The sequence below is a fragment of the Xiphophorus maculatus genome, chromosome 14 (assembly GCF_002775205.1).
Source record: "Xiphophorus maculatus strain JP 163 A chromosome 14, X_maculatus-5.0-male, whole genome shotgun sequence".
Taxonomy (NCBI): Eukaryota; Metazoa; Chordata; class Actinopteri; order Cyprinodontiformes; family Poeciliidae; genus Xiphophorus; species Xiphophorus maculatus.
The window spans coordinates 11,017,630-11,036,048 of NC_036456.1; the positions used below are offsets into that span (position 1 = coordinate 11,017,630).

Sequence of the window (18,419 nt, forward strand, 5' to 3'; positions counted from 1 at the left end):
AGAACCACTGCCTTAGAGGATGTACCCTAAAGAAGAATCGCAGCTTTCACAATATACCTTTCAATAAACCTTAAGAAAAGATTCCTTAGAGGTAGCGTTCAATGTAAACTTCACAAATCTTTCTAACATTTAGGGAATGTTCACTGAAGGTTTCCTAAAAGGTTTCCTAAAGATTAATCGCAGCTTCCCATACATAAAGAATTCCCTAAAGGTAAGGTGTGCATTTGACATGGCCTAAATATTTCTTTTATTAAAGTTAGCTTGAACTGTTACTATCTTTTCAGACAACCTCTGAAGGTTACATTCGATATAGGGAGAAAAAGTTGCTGCGTTTTTATTTAGTCGGAACCAAAGTATCAGGTGTTTGTTTCTCGCGCACCGACCTCGGTTGCTAAGGAACCCCCTGGCGCTGCTGCGGCTGCTGTTCGAGGGATGCTGAGAGTTCAGCCGCAGCATCTCTTGAAAGCGGGCCGTGTGAGGTTGTCCCGGTGAAACCGGAGGATGGACGAAGGCACCGTGTTATCCCTGAGCATCGCCCAGATCGTCCAGCGTCTCAAAGGAAGCCATTTACACTCTCAGATAGAGAGGCAGGCTAAAGTGAGTCGGTTAGCATGCGGCTAACGATGCGGAGCTAGCTGCTGCTGTTTGGTGCAGTGTTTCAGTAATAAGCAGTTTTTTTTTTTAACTTTCTTGTTCAGCTTCATTGTACACTATTAAACTCTTTTTAGGACTGTTTACATCGTCCTGAGATAAAATTGGAGTCGCTAAAGGAAGACGTGCGCAGTTTTTTGAAAACGTCAGGTGGGTTGAGGTTTATTTTGCTACCTGCTGCCACGCCTTTAATATAAGAGCGACAGAATGATGAATATCCGGATATGTTTCTCTGTGTAGGCTGGGAGAAAAAGCTGCAGAATGCTATCTACAGAGAACTTCACATGTAAGTCAAATACATGCATACATACATGAAACACTTTTCCCAAACAGCTGCCAGGAACCAGTTAGGACTTAGGTTGCATTCAGGTTCCTAGTGACGGTCAGGAAGATCTTTTTCTCCATCATCCACGACATGGAAATATTTTCAATATTTTGAGCTTCTCTAACAACAAACACTTGTTGAGAATGTTTTTGGCTCATTCTCCATCAACATATCCGACTCACAGTTTGGGTCATTCCCGTCTACTAATGCTGCTCCCCTATTCTGTTGTATGGCTTTTTTTTTTTTTTGCACAGTTTCTGTTCTGATGTAGTCAGATCTGAATGAAATGTCTTTCAGATGTGAATAATTGGGAAAAAGAAAAATAGGATGTGTACATCTTTATTTGCAGACTTTAATCTCTGTTGCCTGTAAGATCCATCCATCCTGTTTTTTTTTCAATATTTAAGTAAATATCTGGAATATCTCCAGTGATTTGTGTCTGGGAAAACCCCCCCCAAAAAACAAAAAAAAACACCCTGATCCAGGAGTGAGATCTATAGAGTTAAAATCCATTGTTACCAGTGCAGCCATTATTTCTCCCCACAAAACTCCTTCACAAGACTAAAAATTTTTCTTTTATTACTGACTCGCAGCCGGTTTGGTACACTTGAGGTTGTAGGTTCGATTCCAGCTTCTTTGTGTCACATGTCGATGAGCCCCTGGGCAACAGACTTAACCCTGATTGTACTGCGTGTTTGTGAGTGTCGGTAGGTAAAAGTAGCTGTAGTGCAAAGCAATTTGAGTGGTCAGTATGACTAGAAATGTGCTACATAAATTAAGTACGGTACATTTCCTACATCCTGTAGCCAGTCAACACATAATTGGACAGCTCATTTACATGTAGAAGCTTCAGTAAAAGTAGGCTGCAGCCACAAGCATGAAGTGCTTTTGATTTTCAGCTCATAGATATACTAAGAATCTCAGAACGTTTTCCAAGAAATCATCTGTAATAACATAAATCTAACGTAACGTAATCAAAATACAGTTTTAACAGTTTTTTTTTTATTCAAGTATGAATCTGTGTTTTAAGAGCTGCAGTAAATTAACCAGATTTCACTCTTTTACACCCGTGTTGTTCAGATAAAGCTTTGTAATCATTTTCTGCCACTCTTTTCAGATATATAAAAATATTACTATATTATTATTTTATTCATACTCTTCACTGTTAGGTTAATGTTATAGTGTGATAGCAACACCTATTTACACCTTTGAGCAGGTTGTACTACTATTCCTCACGTAGTGTTTAGGAGACAGTTTCTCATCTATATAATTTTATTTGCATTGCCTTTGAACTGTTCATATTTTACCTTTTTTATTTGGTATGCAACTTCAGGTTAACTGGCTGAAACTAATAAATTTCTCTGACATATGTGAGCACCTCCCCTCATGTTAACGGATAAGTGAGTCTTTTTGCTCTCTGGAGGCTCAGACATCAGCGTGAGGCACTTACTGACCGACTGCTCCGTGTGGCGGCCTGCAGTCAGCCCTGCGAGCTCCTTGTAGGCGTTTACAATAGGATGTATGGTGTTTAATGCACTGAGTCCTTGAGTCATTCAGCATGCCCTGAGCGGGCTTAGTGAAACACTTCTGGTGGAGATTTGTTCTGAGTCATCTAAGCTCTGATCAAGGGGGCAATTTTTTACTTAAAAAAAAAAATAATCTGATGAATTTATTCTATTTCTGAATAGCGTTCCATTTGCATCAAATTATCAAAGCTGTCAGTCTTTCTTGCAGTCAACGTTTTAGCACACTGTTGCGCTTCCCCACTGCAGCCAGCTGCCTCCAAGCCATCCCACCGCTCCGCTGGAGCATCTCAAAGAGCCGCTGGCCTACATGCGTAAAGCTCAGGTCAGTGCGTCTCCTCTCGTCTTCGTCACTCCTTTGAATTCCGTTTTCCTCTGGTTCTCTTTGTCTTTTTCGTCTGCCAATTCTCAGAGATGTAAATCCCTTTTTTCGTGTCACACGTGGGCTGCATGTGTGTGCACAGGCCAGCTGGGAGAAGCGCATACTGAAAAGTCTGAACAGCATGAGCACGGAGCTCGGAGTGCCTCTGGCCCGTAAGGTAGGGGAAAACGCGGCCCGTCACAGGTAATACCACTAAACTGCAGAGGCTGTCGTAACGCTGTATTTGTTTTCACCAGATGGTAACCAGGCTGTCGTTTTTTTTTTTTATCTCTGTGTTCCTGTGCGTGCACACAACTGTATTTAAACATAGCCAAGATCTGTGTTCTGCGGGCCGCGTGTTGTTTGTTTTGTAAAGACCCCTCTGTTCCCTCCTGCTCCCACAGAGGCCCGGAGCCGAGCAGAAGGAGCTCACCAACAAGTGGAACGAGATGGGCACGGATGAACCAGGTCTGCAGACATTACCCAGGGTTTTGGCCCCTGCAGTCATCTGCCTGCTATGACAGATTGGTGTTGACCAGTATGCATGGGCTGGCGCATTTAGCATCAGCTTAACGACTTGCCACGTTACTCTGAACCAGATCTACCACTTCTGTGTTTGCTTTGCGAGCTATAATTATCCAGCCAAGGTTTTTCTAGCAACTGGTTTATTAATGAAGAATGCGTCCATCGAATGTGACTCTTATTGCTTTACTCAGACTTAAAATATTCAGACTACAGAAATGCCTTAGGAAGAGTTCAGTGTCTTGCAAAAGTAAAACAGATTAGTTAAATGTTTTCTATAAGGTTCCAACTACAAACCTCAAAAGTTTTTAGTGGGATTTTAGGTGACAGGTCAACACAAAGCGGTGAACAGTGATTAAGTAAAAAGACGTCCAGGGTATCTGCATCTGTTAAAAGTCTTAAATTCATGTATCTAAAATTAAAACCTTAAGATGTCTAAAATTAATTAAAAAATGCAAATGTGAGTATTAAATTAAGTCAATTGCCGATCTTAAATTTTATTGAGGCAGAATTTAATGCCGTATATTTTAAATAGTTTCTTTTCTGTCAAGCAAACATTTGAGTCGCACACAGATGACTTCATTTCATTCTGTGACTAAGGGTGGTTGCGGCTACCGCTAACTAGCTGATAACAAACCCTTGGTTAGCTAGCTAGCTCACTTTGTTTGCATCTATCATGGGTAAACTGTAAATTTATCACTATTTGGCTGGACGATGTTCGTCTTTGCCTCTAGCTCATTTCTGTTGAAAACCCATACAATGTTACGTGCATTTTGTGCAAAAGATTTTTTCACTACTACTGCATAAAATCTGCAGTTTTCTTTTGTACATTTCTGTCATGCCTTAAATTTTATTCATAATGGCCATAAAAAATATAAAATTTGAGTTGGTGAAACCTGCAGACTCTCTGGATGTATGTCTATTTTTTTTATATGTATCTACCGGATGTGAAAAGCTAGAGACAGCAAATTTTGCCCGTTTTTTTAAAGTCTTGCTCCTTATTCTCAGTTGTATTTGTCTCTGGGCTTTGACTGGGCCATTCTAGCACATTGGTATGCTTTGATCTGGACTATTTCATTGTAGCTGTCCATCTATCTCACTCAGTCTCTAGTCTTTCTGGGCTTATTTCCTTGGTCTTCACAATGCCGTTTGTTCACAAATGTTCTCCAAAAACCTTCACATAGCCAAGAACAGCTAGAATTACACTAAAATTACTCATAGGTAAACGCTATTCGCCGATTAGGAGAGTTTTAAATGCATGACCGAAATCGATTGCAAAACCTGCTGAGGTTTTGTTGTACAGTGAACCCTCGCTATAACGCGGTTCACCTTTCACGAACTCGCTGCTTCGCGAATTTTTTTGTGTAGTTTTTTTTTCACAGTGCATTATGTACTGCGTCCTGATTGGCTAAACAGTCTCCGCGCTTCTTCTCTACCTGTGTGCCAATAACGTTGTGGTATTTAAAAATATGTAAAACAGCGTGGTAAATTTTGGTAAATGTTTTTGCCCAGAAGAAAAAAAGGGCGACAACAACTACCGATAACTATGTTCTTCTTTCGAAAAAACACACCTGCACGACAGGCTTCAGAAGAAAAAGACACTAGAGAGCGGAGTCAGGCCGCAGCGTCACAGTCAGAGGAACAGTGAAATACGCGAGTCACAATTTGTCCTACTGTACTTCGTATTGATGATTACAATGATTATTTTACTGTAGTTATTTGTAAGAAACGTTCTATTTGTTTAAAAAATGCTTGGGCCTGAAAACAGGCTTTGTTCTTTGGTTTCAATGTAGAGTATTTAATTATGCTGTATAATTGTAAAAAATAAAGGTAACTATAACGGGTTCTTTTCAGAACGCAACCCCTGCGAAAAATGAGGGTTTGCTGTACTGTGAAAAAAGTTCAAAGGTTTTGAACACTTTCGGAAGGCAGTGTACTTTGTTGTTAAATTTCGGATTTATTAGCTCTTTCCTTTCCCCTTTTTGCTCGAAGCCAGCCCCTTTCCAGAGAGCAGGCCAATCTTTTAATCCTAACAGTGCTATCACAGCTCAGGGACGTATAATAACATTTAGGATGTCCCCCTTCTCTGGCTGTAAACATTGTGGACTGCGAGTATAGAAGCTGTCCAGACCTCTTGCACGGAGCTGCAATAACGGCCGCAACACCCTGCTTTCATCCCAAAAGTTTAGCCCCGTCCTTCCCTGTTCCGGCAATGAATTTACAATCGTGTCGTCACAATGGAAGCACTCTTCCGCTGACCTCAGAATGTAAAACAGTTGTTTCTGTGTTGGTTGCAGATTTAAGTCGCTTCAGGCCCGTTTATGCACCGAAAGACTTTCTCGAGGTAATCGCAGTTCTTGCTGCTGCTGATTTATTTTTGTCATGTTGAAAATTTGGAGATGTACCTTCTCCCCCCTTTTTTTTATTGCCGTCAACTCAGGTGTTGATCAGTTTGCGGAACCCCAACCATGACAGCTGCGAGGACGTGTGCGCCCGGAGCCACTGGGGTCTCATTCAGGTTCCCCTCAACGTCCGAGATATTCCACAGCTGGTATATATCACATTCTTTTATGATTTTAATGATTTTTGCTTTACACAGTAATACATTTGAATGAACAAATAAGCATAAAAAGTATCCGTGTTCCACAAGAGTTTTTGATCATCTTGTAGCCTTGCTCTGGTGACTGTGACGACCCTGATGGTCGATTTCAGTCGTGCCATTACTGTGTTGATTTGGCCTTAAGTTTTAGATTTCCAGTCATGTCGTCGTCCTTTGCTTGACCCCAGGACCACCCGAAGTGTTTCATGCTGAGCGTTACTGTTGTCTGGTCAAAGCACACAGCTTAAAGTTCCAGTAGAAGCACCACTTCATGTTTGTATTTGTAATGGTATGGCAGAAAAGGCCAATTTCCCTTCATGCCTCCCGAACAACCGAGTGGCCTGTGGATAACATCTCTAACGGTGTTTTCACACCTGATAATCTGGTGGTCTGGTAGTTCGATTTCGGACCAAAATTGCAACATTTGTTAAATTTTCATCTGGTGCAGCTTGCTTTCACACTGCACTGTATCAAATGATCCAATCCCTTTGAAAAACCTTTTCACCCCCTTGCCTGTGGTGGCACTGAATCAAGAACCACTGAAGGAAACAAAGAAGACATGAGCACAACTTACTTCTTCACTCATGTGGTCGTCTTGCAATTGGAAGGTTGTAGATTTAGTTCCTAAACACCACTTGGTCTCTTTTCCATGCAGAGTTGATATTCCGTTTAAAAAGAAGTGAAGTTGAACCACTTTACTTATTACAAATAGAGGAAATTAGAACCTTTGCCTTGTTTGCAAGCTAGGAAATTCATGAAGCAGGTTGGCGGCCACTCAAGAAGTCGGAATAACATTCTCCCTGCCTCGGATTATTAGGAACATAGAAGCAGCAGGAGTACAGTTTTGCTATTCTCTGAATTAATTTTGAATACTTGGTAGCATTTGCTTTGAGCCAGGTAGCATAAGAGCAAATGATGAAATTTGGGGATAAAAGGCACTGAGTGAACTACAAATGCATTTTGGCACAATTAAAGCAGCTGACCAAATAATGTTGGAAACTGCTTCTTTTTTTTTCTGCTCACAGAGACAGGCGTACGCAGAGCTGAACCTGAGCTCCGGCCAGTTGGGGATTGACGACCTCGCACATGTCCATCCAGGTATTTACAGGAAGCAAAAAGATTCACGTCTGTCTGATGACGTGAATCACAATGAACAAACATTTTTCACTCAACAGCAATTCGATCAGTTGCGTGACAGCGGGGAAGCTTTCCCTCTCAATACTCAGTAGCTTATAAGAAGCAGGCACAGAAATCCTCCTTGTTGTGATTAATTACGCGTGTTTGTCCATTGAACAGCTTGGCACACCCACCAGTAAACCCCACTGGCTTTATATCAGTGTGTGCTTCTCTGTTGGCTGTCTGGGATTTCTCAGACAGTATCTTCACGAAGTTCAGATATTGACATTGTTCCAGTTTATCGTTCATGCCTTAAATAGAATGGCCTCCGCTGTGTGTTTGTAAGTCAGACCGATAACAGTGCTGATCTAATCTGTTTTGCTCTCTCTTTCCTCTAGACCTGTTTGAAAATGACTATGTTCAGATCGGCCAAAAAGGTTAGCGTACATGTGTGTGCTTTTTTGATTTGTTTTGTTATGCAGCCCTTATTTATTGATGTGTGTTAAATATTTACAGTTTTAAACACTCCTTTAGAAATTCAGAATTGTTGTTTTTTGGTATCAGCTGAATTCATAGTTCCTAGTCTGGAAAATATTGGGATTTCCAGACTAGGAAACCTAGAGTTTTCCTAAACTAGTTTGTCTTCTTTGAGAAAGAAAATAAGAGTATAGAAAAATCTTTGTATTTCCAGTCTTTGTCCGTTATACCATTGCTTAAATGTTGTGTGCGCCGTTCCTTTCATCAATTCTTCCTTATTTGTTTAGTTGCTTTCTTCTTTGCACCTTTTCTTCCTCAATCCCCCCGTGTCCTTTCTTCCCTTTCTTTTTCTGCGTCCATTACATCTTTCCATCCATGTGCCTTCCCACAGCAGCGTGTGCCATTAATTCATTGTAGACGTTTGTAAACTCTGGCTCATTCCTTGAGTTTTCGTTTTAGATTTTATGCCTGAATGATTAAAGTATCAGGGCTAGGTGGTATAACATAGAAAAATAAAGCCTTTCTGTGAAAATGGTCAAAAACTGGACTAGAGACGATTGATGGAGAAAAGTCTCATAAAACCTTTGAAAGGACCATCTAAAAGGTTACAAGAAGTTTTGTTGGAAGGACCAAATTCTCCTTCCAATTGAGTCTGTTTCATAGGGCTTCCTAAACATCTCAAGGCAAACTCCAATAATATCCATTACATGTCATATATACAGTACATATAGAAACTGAAAATATACAGTGGTATGGCAGGAACAAGTGCCCTACTTCTCTCACTGACAAATCTTTTTCTCAGGTTCCATAATCAGTAAAGGCAACACTCAAAGCCATGCCATGAAGCCAGTATAAACACAAAGCTTAATATGGACACCAATCAAGCCTCAATAGCCTTAAAAACACAGGCTGTGCTGTTTATATACAGTGCTGCACACCCTCCGCTTGCTGCTTCAGCCTCAGTTGGCTTTGTTTTGACTTTTGGGCTGCTGCCTCTATTCCAGGCCAAGTGTTAAGTGACTTCGAACAGGAAATTTAGGGGACCGAGGAGTGTGTTAGTTTATGCTACAACTGGCCTGCACCTTAAGCTGAGGGATGTGTGTTTTGGGCTACTGTCACAACATAGATTTAGGATAAGAGTGGGCAAGCTGAGGAGTTATTAAAATGTGCCTGAGGGGCTCTAGAAAGTTGTGCAACCATTACAATTATATGAAGATCTTGATTTCTGGTGTTTATGCTTTTGTAGGCTGTGAAATAGTAAGCCCGCAAGCCTGATTTAAGATGCGCAGATGTTCGTTTTCCCATCTGTGGTGCTGGAGGACCGTGAGCAAGTCAAACAGGAACCGTTTTCTGTTGACTTTAAAGTGAGACTGTGTTGTGTTCATGTGGCAGTGATAACAAGCTGAACTGTTCGAGTGGAGTGGAGTTCAAGCACAGGATGTTAGCAAAACAACAGCAGCACGCCGAAGGATTCGCGCCGCGTAAATATTTCACATTTTACTCGCATTACAACTGCAAACTTAAATATTACTTATTTAGATTCTTTTTGAGTTGGAACAATACAAAGTTGCACATAACTGGAAAGTGGACAAAAAAACCCACAAAATCTTACCAAGTACTTTTGGTGTAGTTTCTAGTGAAAAATATTCTTGAAATAAGACAAAGCTAACTTACGAGTAACTGTTCAGCAAGATATAGTCAAAAATGTCTTAATATTGATGAAAATGTACAAGTTATAAGAGAAATAAACTGCCAGAAGGTGGAAAGTGGATCCACCTTCCAGCCAGGGCTACAATTTTCACTCAAGTAAGGTTTTATGTACTAGACTGGCCCATTCAAAGTACAGGCTGAGAATCTGGAGCAAGACCTAAAAACTGGCGTTCACAGATGTTCCTCATCCAATCTGAGTTTGAGCTATTTTGCAAAGAATAAATCTTAGCGCCTGCTGGAGCACACCAAAGGATTTACAGCTTGATTGCAGTCAAATGTGGCTCTATAAAAAATGTGTAATATTGTGTTTGTAAAAATGTGAAAAGCTTTAGGATGTATGAATGCCATTTCGATTTGCTGCTTTAAACTGATTAGTTTTATTCGAAATGGATTAATGCCTCATTTAAGCAATAATTTAACGCCGCAAAGAGTCGGTTCCCGTCTTTTTTTGCATTCCTGCTTATTTTCGATTGCGTTCTGTGTAGTTGTAGTGGGGCAGGACAGCGCAGCGGCCCAGCAGTACAGCAGGCGGGGCTGTCCCACCGGGCTCCGGGCAGACCTGTGGGCCCTCATCCTGAACTCCACCAACCAGCTGCAGGTACGGCAGCAGATGCACAGACACTCAAGTTCACGGGTCACTTGCACAACTGCCCCACTTCCCGAGCTGTTTCCCGACAACTCGAATTCTTCTCAGCTGCTTCTGTTTCCCTCTTCTTCTTTTTTTTTTTTCATTAAATTTTGTCTGAATCTCCTGTTGGATACATTAACTTCAAGTTAAAAACCAACATATGACATATAACACCAGCTGACCGATAAATTCAAGATAATCTGTGTGTTTGCTGCCGTGGCGTTTATTTTAACTGGCCTCGACTTGTCCCGTGTGTACAAATGTTAGGATAATCAAATGCTTTCGCTCAGTTTAGCCTAAACAGCTCTGCTTGTCTGCCTGTGTGGCAAAACACCAGAGTCCAGGATAATCTGCTGGAGCCCGGTTTGGAGAATACCGTATGAGATCGGAGGCCCGATCAGGTCAGGGCTCTGGAGCACCAAGCACATCAAAGAGGGTCGCAAACGTTGCTCAGTGTGTTTATAAAAAAAAAGATCTTTTTGGGCACAGATTTGCAAAAAGTGTGAATATTACTTCCAGTCAAAAGAAACGTTTTGCTAAAATTAAAACATCATGTTTAACCTAAACCTGGGATATGAATAAATACGCCAGTTGACTGATTTGCTACTGAAAGTGAATTACATTTTCATTTTAAAAAATTATCACTTAACCCTGGTCCAAAAGCATTTTCTGACCACTGTTTAGCATGGTGGAGGATCTATGATGATGTGGGCTCATTTCTCTTCTGAATGGCCGGCTGGCGTTATTAGATTACCTGGCAGCACGAACTATAGTGAATACCTCGAAAATTCAAGTGAAAAATCAATTGGATTATGTCAGGAAGCGGAAAGTCAATCGTCATTGGGTCTTTAGGACGGATAACGATCCAAAACCAGACTGACTAAATCAAAACAAAAACAGTTCACAAGACTCTACAGTAAATCAAGCTGGCAGAAAACCAGTAGCGAGAGCTGAAGAGAAAAGAGCACAAGAAAAGACTAAGGATCTGAAAGGATTGTGCTCACATGATCCTCATAACAGATCAACAATATCATTACTAAATAAATATATATTAAAAAAAGGAATCTCAACATTGTAATTTCTTTTTTTTCTGGATTAGCAACTGATGGGACTCTGGTATTTTAGCAGAAATCCTTTTAAACTTTGCCATTAATGTGGTCCACAGTACCATTTCCAGTTGTTCCAGTTTCCTCCCTCAGCTCTCTGCTGCTGCTCTCGCAGCCGGAGCGCTGAGCATTGTCAAGATGCTCAGAAAGTGTCACTGGGAGCATTTTTATTGCTCCGTTTGGCTCATCTATGAAAAGCTGTCTAAAACCGGAGACGCGTTAGAGATTAAGCATGTTCTCGGAAACACGATACCCTCTCTATTCGTGCTCGATTTAACCGGACTGTCATCACAGTTACTGGGAAGACGTAATTTAGTAGTGCGTGTAAAGGAAGAGAGAGTTTTCAAAAAAAAAATTATGCAAAGCAGTATACATATTAGGTTTTTTTTTTTTTTTTTTGCTCACCATTCACTTAAAAGTTGATTCTATTCATTTCAGTTTAACATAATGACCGTTCTAGATGGTAGGAGAACTAAAACCTGCTGAGTCTTTGCCCTTTCAGGACATGATGCACTATGAACAGCTCAGGGCTGGAGTGATCCAACACAACCTGCTGGTAGATAACCTCATCTACAAGGTGAGCTGGTCAACACTCATTTTCCTCTGAGTCAATGAAACGTAGACATGCCTTTAGCAGATGCTTTTTTTCTTTTTCTTCTCATAAACACATTCCTCTGAATGCCTCGGCCTTGGATGTTAAGTAACTGCTGTGTGTGTGTGTGTGTGTGTGTGTGTAAATTCACAGGGTTTAGGTCTGAGCTGCTTTTCTTACAGTGGAACTGAAAAATGTACACACATCTCTAGAAATGATACAGATTTTTGTGATTGTGAAAACATTACAGCATCATAAGTAATTACAAAGTGTGTATGTCCCTTAACTAAATCAGTAGTTTGCATGACGGCTACATAGGATCAAATCTTTCTCGTACAATACACATGTATCTTCTTACAGAGAAGACGTGCGGGAGAATGTGTTATGGTCTGAAGTCTGAGGAAACTAAACTTGTGCTTTCATGTCATTGTACCCCACAGATGTTTGTATCATGAACCACAATGAAAGAATGTAGTGAAACCTCATAGTGGCTAATTTTCCTCAAATGGAGCTGGGGTGTTTTTACAAAGTTGTAAAAAAAAAATTGAAAGCTGAGGGATCACCTTTAGAGGGTTTTGGACAAGACTTGTCATCTTTTGTGAGCAAGAACTTCTATAGTTTAAAGGGGTGCACACTTGTGCAACCAGGTTGCTACCTGTGTGTTGTTTTTTTTGTTTTCACCTGAAAGGCACTGGATATATGTGACCGTAAGGATGCAAAAAGTTGTTCTGTGTCACAAGGTCTGTGAAAACCCTCTGCTTCCACAGGATGTCAAACTCACCGCCAGTAACGACGACTACTACTTTGTGTTTGAAGATTTCCTCTATCAGGTCAGCTCTCTTCTTTATCAGTCAGTTTCTCATTATTTACCCTTCCAGTATTTTTTCATTAAACAAATAATAGAGCTTTGATATTATTGTCAGTATTACAGATTATTACAGATTTCAGTGTTTCTTGTTCATCAAAATTGTTTATACATCAGCATTTCATTTTCGTCTTCTGTTGTTTCACTAAATAACACTGTCAGCATCTTCCTTTTTGGCCACCCTTGGTGTTTACTCCTTCTGTGTGACAAAAGTCATTTTTATCTGCTGTTATACTCTCCAGCCAGGCCTCAATAGCTTCTCTGTTAGTCGCTGCTCTGTTTGTCTTTTGACGCTCATCTAATAAACATGTTTCTGCACTTGCCAAACGGGTTAACTCGGCAGCTACTTGTTTGCCTCGCTCTTTGGTGACAAACCAATGAACGGGCAAGGTTTATCAAAGACCAGGTTCCTGCATCCTTGTCAATGTTGACTGATGGCAGACTCGCTAGGCAGTGAAAGAATCCACTTCATGTCAAAATGTTAGTTAAGAGATGACAAGAGAAAGCGTGAAAGGTTTCTAAGAAAATCCAGAGGCTGATTTCCCAGAACTGTTCAGAGAAGCCATGTTTTCTTAATGGGCGTTCTTTTTTTTTTTTTGGTGTATTCGAATGGTTATTGTTTTTATCTTTGTGACATAGCTGTTACATTATTTGATGAGACACCTCCCACAGTTGGACAAGCATGCCTATGATCTGAAAGACAAACAGAATCATGAAGCAGTCATTAAATATTAGCTGTGATATGAAAAATAAATGTGATTTAGCAATTGTTTTGGAGCGTTGAGTTTACTCTATGTAAAATTTTGATCTTTACCCAAAGAAACGACAATGATGTGGTGATATGAACTGATTGGATTTTTAGTGTGAAACCTGCTCACAGTAATTTGTTTTTATTTACCTCTTATAGATTCCTAAATTCACAACACACACTAATAACTTTCAGGGAGGGAAATAGTGAATAAATACAAGTGAAGTAAGGTTTCTCTGAAGATAACAAGATTCCTCCACAGTCTGGAATCGTCAAATTCTGAATTTGACGAAAGTCATTTTTGACTTTCAGCCCTTACAAATAATTTTAATCGTCTAACTGATATATAACATTAAAAGTCGTTCAATGGTTCTGTGCTTTTGTACGGAATATGTAACTAACTGTTTTTAGTTACTGCAAAACCCAGTTGGAATACTGCATAATTGTATCTTTACAATGTTTTTCTTAATATTTTTCAAAAGCAGGGAGATTATATGTGGCACTAATCTATCTTAGGAAAACCCTCCAAATAAATCATCTCTAAAATCAATATGGAGGCAGCCAGAACACATGATGAGCTTCCAGGTGCACCATTTAATAGAGTAATTTATAAAGAGAAAGCGCGGACGCTCAAGGCCATCACCAGGCCCCGAGTACATAACAAGACTCTTGATAATGTTAATGCATGCTGCATGTTATTCTTTAGAAAGAAGTAGAATGAAGATATACTTTTTTGGCTCAAGAGGGATAAATATTAATGGTGGATTTTCCACTTTTCCACTTGAAATCCTTGGTCAGCTCAAATTTTGAGCCGACTCCGTTTCTTTCCAGGTATTGTTATGTTTCTCACGGGACACCGCCGTCCTGGAGCACTTCAAGTACAACAGCGCCACTCCGCCTAAATCCTACCTACACGGTGAGATCACTTGATACCTTTCCATTTTCATATATGTGTTGAAGGACACGTTAGTCACTAAAACAGCGATCATACTCCAAATGTAGGTATTCAATGCCTTTGTCTGCCTGCCTTGCAGGGAAAGTGGGAGACGAAGAGTATGCTGTCGTTTATCCTCCAAACGGTGAGTTCACGTTGAGAGATTCTGACATGGAGGTTTTTGAGTCAAATCAGAGAAAATTCACTCAGCTGGCATTTTTATTTTCTCAGGTGTTATTCCCTTTCATGGATTTTCTATGTATGGTGAGTTGTATCAAACACTTTTTTTTTTAATGCAAGTTGAAACGTCCAGTATACAACCATGTGTGTTGGACTTTGTGGATGTTTCCACAGTGGCGCCCTTGTGTTTCTTGTACAACGAGCCGTCCAAACTCTACAGCGTCTTCCGGGAAATGTACATCCGCTACTTTTTTAGGCTGCACTCCATCTCTTCTTCTTTTTCGGTACGAGCGTTTTCTGGGTAAAAGTCGAGTCTTAACAGCTCCACTCTACCTGGTGAATGAATTGACTTTATGTTGTTGTTTTGTGCTGCTGCAGGGCATAGTGTCCCTGTGCCTGCAGTTTGAGAGGCTACTCCAAACCCACCTGCCTCAGCTCTTTTACCATCTTCGACAGATCGGTGCTCAGCCGTGAGTTAAATTACTTTGCCGTCCCACCTCTGTGATTATATGTACATCATATACAGTGCAAAACTATGAATACAGAATGACCTTTTTTCAGGGGGTCTGTGCATTCTTAAAAAGTCTTGTATTTCTAAAATTAAGGCCTTAAAATATCTTAAATTCATTAGAAAATGTTCAAGTTGGCTCTAAATACGACATCCACAGGTTTTATATTTTGCTGAACCATACTATGTAATCTTTTATATTCGGTTTAGTTTATTTTTCTCGTGGGAATTTTCTGTTAGGCAAAAGTTTGAGTCGTGCACAAACATCAATATGTTCTGTAACTCGAGGCAGTTGAGGCCACCGCTTATCAGCTGCTAATAAACCCTTGCTTGCTAGCTAGCTAGCTTTTTTGCGTCTACCATTTGTTAGCGCAAATTCTCGCCAGTTGGCTGGATGACATTCGTCTTTGCCTCTGACTCATTTCTGTTGTTAATCCATACATTGCCTTTTGTGTGCCAAAAAAAATCTAGGCACAACTATATAAAGAATGTGATTTATCCAGGTCTTAAATTTCTTTCACAATGGCCTTAAAAAGGTCTTAAAAAGTCTTCAATCTGAGATGGTGAAACTTGCAGAAGCCCTATTTTTCACATTTTTATCCCATCACAACCACAAACTTTACTCTTTATTATTTTAAATTTTATGAGAAATGCCAATGCAAAGTTACCAGAAGGCAAATAATACCTGGTTTTAATTTTTTTAAATCTGGTGTGACATGCACTTGTTTTTTAGTCCCATTTAATCTGATAAAAAAATGTTTCCTCTCCATCCAATACATCTGAGCTTGCATACAGAGACATGAGTATCCCCAGAGACTGTTGTTACTGTTAGTAGATTAAGAGCTGCTGCCATCTAGTGTTTATGGCTTGAATTACATTTTACTCTGTCATGGAATTATAAATGTTAGTGTGAGAGGTAGCGGATGCAATTAGAAACATAAAAGTGTCACTGAAGAGTTCATATTTTCTTCTAAGGCTGCGTATTGCCTTTAAGTGGATGGTCCGGGCCTTTTCCGGATACCTTTCCACCGATCAGCTGCTCCTGCTATGGGATCGAATCCTCGGGTATGACTCGCTGGAGGTAGTTGCAGGTCGGTACAACCTGAACTCTTACTTCCATACCAACTACGCTCTCGTTTTCTGATGTCCTTCTCCATCTTTCCCGTCTTTTACTATGCTGTTCTGCCCATTATGCGTCCCTTTCACCCTGCAGTTCTTGCGGCTGCGGTGTTTGCCTTCCGCGCTGAGAACCTGATGGAGGTGACGTCGCTGGCCTCGGCTGAGGTTTGTCTGTCCCTCTTTTAGACCTGTGTATTCGCAGTTGCGTCTCAAACGAGGAGTCTATTTCCCCGGTTGCATACTCACAGAAAGCTAGAAATAGCTTCAGAGGAGCCTCCACCCTCTCACCCCCGCCCCACCCACCACGTTGACAAGTACTTGCCGTGTCCTCTGACACCCATGCATGTGTAGGAGAACCTTTTTGTTTGTGCTTACAACCATTTTTCCAGCGTCTTGAGTGTAGCCTTACATTGCTAGTGTAACCCTGAATGCAGGCTATGTGACTCGCCACCCTTTTGCCCTCCTCACCCCTTTATGACGACGGGTTTAAGCGGCAGCATTATGTGGAGGGCAGTAGTTCTAGGGGGCACCATTTGCTTGCAAATTCTCCCACCTGCCCTACTTAAGAGAAGATATCATCATAACACACTGCTCCTTATTTTATATTTAGCACCTCAGGCCCAGTGCTGAAATTTTAAACCCTCTTTCTAAACATGATCATGTCCCTAAATTTAATCCCCCCCCAGTGAACCCAAAAGGACAGGGTGGGAATCTCGGATCATCCTGCTGCTCTCCTGTCCTCTGCGGATATTTGATTAAACTTTTTATGTCTATATTAAAACGAATTGTTAGAGAGTTGTCTGACTTGTCTTTTCTTTGACGAACGCACCGCAGGCCGTCCTCGCCGACCTCTCGACTCTGAAGGTCATACCGCTCATCCAGATCTTTCTTTTCGCCACCGCCATCTGAACGTCGCCGACACGAAGACTCAGGGTTCTGGATCGGTTCTCGTTGCACAACAATGAACACAAGCTGACTAATGAAAAGTGACATCAGGGGGCCACACCTCATCTAGTTCAAGCAAAACGCCAAAAGCACCTTTAGCCCTATAAATAGTATTCTCCCTTTATGATGGTATTAGTTGTCATACAGTATGTAAGTTAATCCTAAGGCCAAGCCAGCCTCATTAAGCCGTAGGGAAAGATGATCCTCGCGGCAGTTCTCCGATCAGCTGAGGTGAATTGCATGAAGCAGTAATTGTGTCACAATGGCAGCGTGCGAGGAGACGCAACGACAGCGGCGTCTCCGTGCTTACCTAATGAAGTGTTAATTAGTTCCTGCCATTTATGCAGCCCAGCAGCTCCGGCTTGTTATTATTAAACTGTTAAGTCCTCATGTTACTGATGAATGATTTGGCATCTTAGTTTGCTTCAGCATGATGAGAGAAACCTGCAAAAAGCCATGAACTACAGTGCCATCCACAAATAAATCTTGAAATGAATTCCTGTTTAATTGCAGTGGCATAATCTCACAGCATTTTTTTTAATTGCCTGCTGTTTATACTGAGGAGCCTACAGAGAGAGGAGGCTTTTAAAGCATTTGTTTTCATGCAATCTGTCTTGGTTGGGCCCTCTTTCATCCTCATTTAGTTCTGTAATGCTAGGAGGTTCATTTTGTTTTATATGGTCTTGTTTTGATCTAATCTGGATTATTATTTTGCCTGAAAAACCCAATGACGACCCTTTGTGCGTTTCTAGTTGAGTCTACTAGGTTTTTTTTAACGTTTTGTTTTTGGCAAGATTTCCAATGCCTTTGAAAGAGAAACAGGCCCAGATCACCACTCCTATTAAATTGTGCTCAACTGTGGACATGAGATGTTATTTTAATCGTCATTATTTTATTATCCACTTGGGACATTTGCTACTAAGAAGCTCAGTTTTACTCTAATCTGATCAAATCATATGGCTCCAGTTAATTCCTTACATAAATGGCATGTTCTCTTATCTTACCCATTTTCCAGAGTGGCCGAAAGAAATGTTAAGTTTATATAAGTTTAATTAAAAGAATTATTTATTATCATTTGTTTTAAAGGAATTGTTGGGGGTGCCAATGCAATACCTGTAATTTTTTCAGAAGTAAAATAAAACAATTATTTCTCAAGATATACAATTTTCCCCAACAAATAAATAACTAAAATTAGATATTTTTTGTGTGTGTGTGTGTGTGAGATTATGGTGCAACATTAAAATAAGAATTTATTTTAAGTTTTTTTTTGTTTGTTTTTTTCCCAATCCTACCCTTGCTGGGTAAGGGGTTATAGGGCAATTTGTGTGGAGAACTCTGTAAATAACAATGCTGTTTGTGTAATGTACAAGCTGCTGCCTACATGCAGTTTATTGCATTTATGAAGGGTTACGACACACTTTATGGATGTTTAGCACCTTCAGTGCCAACATTGAGGTGAAACGTTTTCTCTTTTTACACGACTTTAAATTATGAACGATCAATCGTGGCA

The 18,419-nt window shown here is 40.5% G+C and overlaps 1 protein-coding gene across 1 annotated transcript; it reads left to right on the forward strand.

The window, feature by feature from the left end:
• Positions 1 to 390: 390 nt before the first annotated feature.
• tbc1d19 (TBC1 domain family member 19) lies at positions 391 to 18,105 on the forward strand. The gene is made up of 21 exons (XM_005807865.2): positions 391 to 597; positions 729 to 801; positions 892 to 937; positions 2,749 to 2,824; positions 2,964 to 3,038; positions 3,265 to 3,328; positions 5,680 to 5,726; positions 5,823 to 5,933; positions 7,007 to 7,079; positions 7,496 to 7,534; positions 9,770 to 9,882; positions 11,521 to 11,595; positions 12,378 to 12,440; positions 14,055 to 14,139; positions 14,258 to 14,302; positions 14,389 to 14,421; positions 14,512 to 14,621; positions 14,716 to 14,807; positions 15,821 to 15,936; positions 16,059 to 16,129; positions 16,799 to 18,105. The coding sequence occupies exons 1-21, from the start codon at positions 502 to 504 to the stop codon at positions 16,871 to 16,873; spliced, it is 1,578 nt and encodes a 525-aa protein (XP_005807922.1). The 5' UTR covers positions 391 to 501; the 3' UTR covers positions 16,874 to 18,105.
• The last annotated feature ends 314 nt before the right edge of the window (positions 18,106 to 18,419 follow it).

Excerpts from the sequence above, each read along its gene's own strand:
- tbc1d19 (XM_005807865.2), top strand. The coding sequence starts at position 502 with ATGGACGAAGGCACCGTGTTATCCCTGAGCATCGCCCAGATCGTCCAG. Across the intron at positions 5,727-5,822 it reads CACCGAAAGACTTTCTCGAG|GTGTTGATCAGTTTGCGGAA; the intron begins GTAATCGCAGTT and ends CCGTCAACTCAG. Across the intron at positions 14,808-15,820 it reads CGACAGATCGGTGCTCAGCC|GCTGCGTATTGCCTTTAAGT; the intron begins GTGAGTTAAATT and ends TTTTCTTCTAAG.